This window comes from Limulus polyphemus, unplaced genomic scaffold (assembly GCF_000517525.1).
Source record: "Limulus polyphemus unplaced genomic scaffold, Limulus_polyphemus-2.1.2 Scaffold3749, whole genome shotgun sequence".
Classification (NCBI taxonomy): domain Eukaryota; kingdom Metazoa; phylum Arthropoda; class Merostomata; order Xiphosura; family Limulidae; genus Limulus; species Limulus polyphemus.
In genome coordinates, this window is record NW_013669359.1 from 53,437 (window position 1) to 58,300 (window position 4,864).

A 4,864-nucleotide genomic window follows, 5' to 3' on the forward strand; every position below is an offset into this window, starting at 1 on the left:
AAAAATAAAAAAAAGCTGACGTGTCTAATAAAGATTGGATCTTTCATTGTGCTAAAAAATGTGTGGTTTTTTTTTTAATCTTACTATAGTAGCACAATGGACCTGAAAAGAAATTACGTATTCCTTTGTTTGATAACTATTATTCAGTATATTTTTAATGGTTATATCATAGTTAATGATTTAATACAATTTCACCAGCTTTGTCACTAGATGGCAGCAGTAACTAGTAACTCACAGAAAAGATTGAACATTTAAATTTATCTTTATTTATTTATTTTTTGTTTAAATTGCAAAGTCTGTATTTGTGAGATTTTACTAGGAAAAATTTTCCGTCAAGTTTGATAGTAAAACTTAAAAATATCAAATAACACACTAAAAGTATGAAAATCCATGTGTGGAATAGTGGCACCCACTTACCCATGCCTATATGAACCAAACCTGCGACGATGATAAGAACGAGTGCGATTATTTTGGCAAAAGTGAATACATCTTGAACTCTGGCAGCCCACTTGACGTTGTAACAGTTAACGAACAGCAGCAAACCTAAATTAAAACAAAAAAATATATGCCAAGTTTCACACAGTTACTTATTTAAACTAGCAGCATGAGCTAACAACAACAAACTTTTTTTTTTTTTGTTAAGTCTTGCTGTGCCATTATAAAATATGACGTCAGTAAAACGTTTAGTATTTCGATGTAAATACCATGCTTGTTATTTTCAATCTCAAAAATTGTGTTCTAATTTAAAATATAAGTACAATACACTCAATCTAAAATCAAAATTAATAATATAGAAATTATACAATCTTATAGAGAAAGAAGGATCCACAAATTTACCCGAGTGTGGATCATAAATAAATATATTATTAAACGATAAATTAATTAATTAATATTTCCTTCATTAAATGCAACGAACAGAGACCACTAGTCCAATCCGTGTTCTGGGTAAAAAAATAAAACAGTACTGAAATTAAAAATAATAATTTTTAACCGTACATTGAGGCGTTTTATAAAGCCAGTCTTACACAATTTCGAGGCTTGTATACAAAATAATCATACAGTAAAGCCGATTTTTGTTTTCAACTTTTTAAGGCTTAGTATTCGTACGTATTAAAGTTATATCATTTCAACACTTGTGTGTGTGTGTGTGTACATGTATGCTCTCTACAGATGTTTATTGTGAGAAAAGATCGTAGGTAATTAGGAAACGGAAAACAATCAGGCTAGAGAGGGCCTATCTGTTTTGTCGAAGTTTCATGCAAGCTCTGATAATGGATCCAGGAATCCGACCTGAAGAACTGTGCAGTAGAAAGTTCGCTTAGCATGCTGGACTCTGGTGCTTTAATTGTGAAAATTAATTTATTTTATTTTTTATAGAAATTAATTAATGCATTTAACTTTTAAGAGTAGGTAGCCTCGTTGGAGTTGAGAAATTAAATTTGATTCTAAAAAAAACGCTATACATTTTCCATGTGATCACACTGCCGCCATCTATCAATAGGTTTAATAATTAGAATTCCCTCTTTTTTTTTAAGTTATCAAAGGACACAAAGTTACCCGCTTTTTCTGTAAAGTGAACTTTCGCTGACCTTGCATACATTTCTTTAAAAGTTCGTTGTGCATACACTAGTGGTTTGTTTGTTTTTAAGCACAAAGCTACACAATGGGCTATCTTTGTTAGGCCTACAGCTGTTATTGAAATCTGATTATTAGCTCTATAAGCCCTTGGGCTGAGCCATCGAGGGGTTACATCAGTGATCAGTCAGGACAAGCGAAAATTAATTAAGATATATTCTTCAAAATATCCCACCAGAGGGCAACTAGTCATATGCAGTGCTACAAATTTAGTCATTTCCCAACTAAATTAGTTGCTTAAACCTCACGGTATTACCCCCCCCCCTTAATAACCCTTCTATAATATCAATCCCTGGTTGAAACTTTGGAATAATGAAAGTCCAGCCCTCATATGTTAAATTACAAAACAAAGTTAGCGTTCTATAAACAGATGTATTTAATAAGTTGTTCTGTAATAATTAAAAGTTAATATTTTAATTTCATATACAAAATGGAAGAGAAATTCATGTCGTTGGAAAATGTATAACCATAACGTATGACGCACGCCCTCTATAGTAAAAAATACATTTATATACTTAAATTTGATAACGAGGAACCCACTCCTTAGATAATAAAAGTTTGGAGACGGCTTGAAAGGGTAATGAAAAAACTTTATTATACAAGATTATGTCATCATCAGTTATAAGCAGTTTACATAGACACAGGGATATGTATACAGTATGGAAGAAAGAGGTCACATGACCGGAGATTGCTTAACAGCTAGGTAAAGGTATAAAATTTACAGTGTTTTGTATAGCTATACTCTGGTTCTATGAGTCAGAACAACACAACGTTTATCCCTGAAATCAATTCAAAAATTACCAACGCTTGGAGAAAACTTGCTATTAAATATAAAATTCCTGTTTACTTCAATTCCTCAAAACTCGGCCCTAAACTAAGATAATTACCAAATAAAAATTATATAGAATCACGCGATACCAACATACAATAACTGTCCAGAATTATACATCAGAGAAACCAGATTCACAGAATATAATAAAAACCACCTCCCATGTTTACCACCTTTGCAAACAGATTTTGTTTGTTTTTTCACTCGAACTGAAGACCTTACAATACGCAGCCCTACACGCTAATCACTAGGTATCGCCCTGCCCATTTCGAGCTAAAATATAATAGCGATAGTTAAAATACCAGTCATAAAAACTCTTTTGCAGTTATTGATCATAAAATTGCACAAGTTACATAAGACAAAAAGTTTCCTAATTACACCTATAGGGCGAGCCACTGGCTAACAAGCAAGGTATTGTTAATCATAAATAAAAGAAAAAATGTCTCATTTCTGTTACTGTTCCTTTATATGTGACATCTGTTTAAAAAATTATTGACTTGACCGTTCTGTTCTAAAATACAGTATTTTAATTACTGATTATTTATTTTAAAATACAGTGTTGATTATCGACTATTTATTTTAAAATACAGTGTCGATAATCAACACTGTATTTTAAAATAAATAGTCGATAATCAACTATTTATTTTAAAATACAGTGTTGATTATCGACTATTTATTTTAAAATACAGTATTAATTATTGACTATTTATTTTAAAATACAGTGTTGATTACTGACTATTTATTTTAAAATACAGTATTAATTATTGTCCATCTGATCTAAAATATCCTATTTATGTTTGGATAATTTATAGCTTATTAAAATGTTTGTCATCCTGTCTCTCTATAACAGAAAATACACATGTAGAAAATATAACACATGAGAAGCAGTGAGAGGGAGCAAGTGTCACTTTCCTCCCTGTTTACTCACCATGTCCTACTATTAAAATATACTGACAGGCTGGAATACTTAACAATTCTTAAATAAAAACCGTTGTGTGAAATCTGTGTTTAGGGCGCTGATGTTGGATTTTTGACTGAAAGGTGATTCTTTTTATAAGTTTTGGCTAGGGATTTATCTACAGAGGTATTACACTGACGTCAAATAGTCACGTGGTCTAGTTTACTACGTCATAGACGAACGTCACGTGCCTACGTCCGTCTTTGGTGAAAATTAATTTTTTCTTCAAATTTCGTGTTTTATAGTTCTATAAATCGTCTCAGTGAAGTGTATGAAGAAAGACATATCGAGAAACCGAATAACCGTAGAGTTCCGGCTGTTTTACTAAAGACAGTATTTTACTTCATTGACAACATGTAAAGGTTTATCGAATCCTGTACTGGTGCGGATTGCTGAAGAAGGATTCTAATTTATGAGTGAACGTATGACAAAAAGTCAATAATACTATATCCTGTGTCGACGAGGCCTTTCGTTCGACATCAGGGTTCATCAGAAATGTTTTATGTGCAATAGGGTAGCCTTGAATGAAACACGAAGTTTGTGATGTCACGTGCAATACTTTTATAGCGAAAGCGCTACCCCCCCTTTTCTGGTAGTAAATACTGGCCGTTATTCTATTTACAAAAGCCCCCCCCCCTTCTCTTTAGATACACATATTCTCATACCTCTATCTCTGATGTAAACTGAAACTGCAATGTTTTATTGATTAGTTGTTGTTTTTTGTTAGTCCTGTAACTTCGGATAGAAAAACAGTGCACATGCGTCAAAGTTTCAAAAGTGCTAATTGAAAGCATAGACCTTCAAAAAATAAAACAAACAAAAAAACGGGTGTCGAAAACAACAAGCCTAAAATTTCTGGTAAAAATCGCGCAAACTAGGTGTTTCTTCCACATTCCTCTTATAATTTGTCCATTTTTGGATTAGAAAACCCAACTATCAATACCAGATGCGTGTGAAAACAGCATTTGAGATCTATCTTTAATTTCCCACAAGTCACTGCCAAAGAGGCTTTTCGCTTAATACCAGAACTCGTCAGTTGGGCTGGACGATGAGAGTTTGTTTATTTGTTTGAATTTCGCATAAAACTACACGAGGGCTATCTGCGCCAGCCGTCCCTAATTTAGCAGTGAAGGACTAGAGGGAAGGCAGCTAGTCATCACCACCCAACGCCAACTCTTGGGCTACTCTTTTACCAACGAATAGTGGGATAATTCGATGACGAGGAACCCACTTTGAGACTAATAATGCTTGGAGACGGCTTGAATGGGTAATGAAGATAAACTTTAATATAAGTTTAACAGCAAATAGTGGGATAGACCATAACATATAACGCCCCCATGGCTGAAAAGATGAGCATATTTGGTGGTACGGGAATGAGAGAAAAAAAAGTTTCTTTGAAACTCTTAAATATATATATATATATATGCAATGTAATATACACC

At 33.1% G+C, this 4,864-nt stretch overlaps 2 protein-coding genes across 2 annotated transcripts in view; one reads left to right on the top strand and one right to left on the bottom strand.

Moving 5' to 3' along the window:
* The window catches only part of LOC106469970 (HAUS augmin-like complex subunit 4), a 53,483-nt gene that overhangs the window by 26,934 nt on the left and 21,685 nt on the right, over positions 1-4,864 (top strand). The window lies entirely within an intron of this gene.
* Positions 1-4,864, bottom strand: part of LOC106469969 (large neutral amino acids transporter small subunit 2-like) — a 20,108-nt gene that overhangs the window by 8,681 nt on the left and 6,563 nt on the right. The window contains exon 2 of the mRNA XM_013930488.2: positions 418-543. Coding sequence (XP_013785942.1) covers positions 418-543 — 126 coding nt within the window. The remainder of the gene's footprint in view (positions 1-417; positions 544-4,864) is intronic.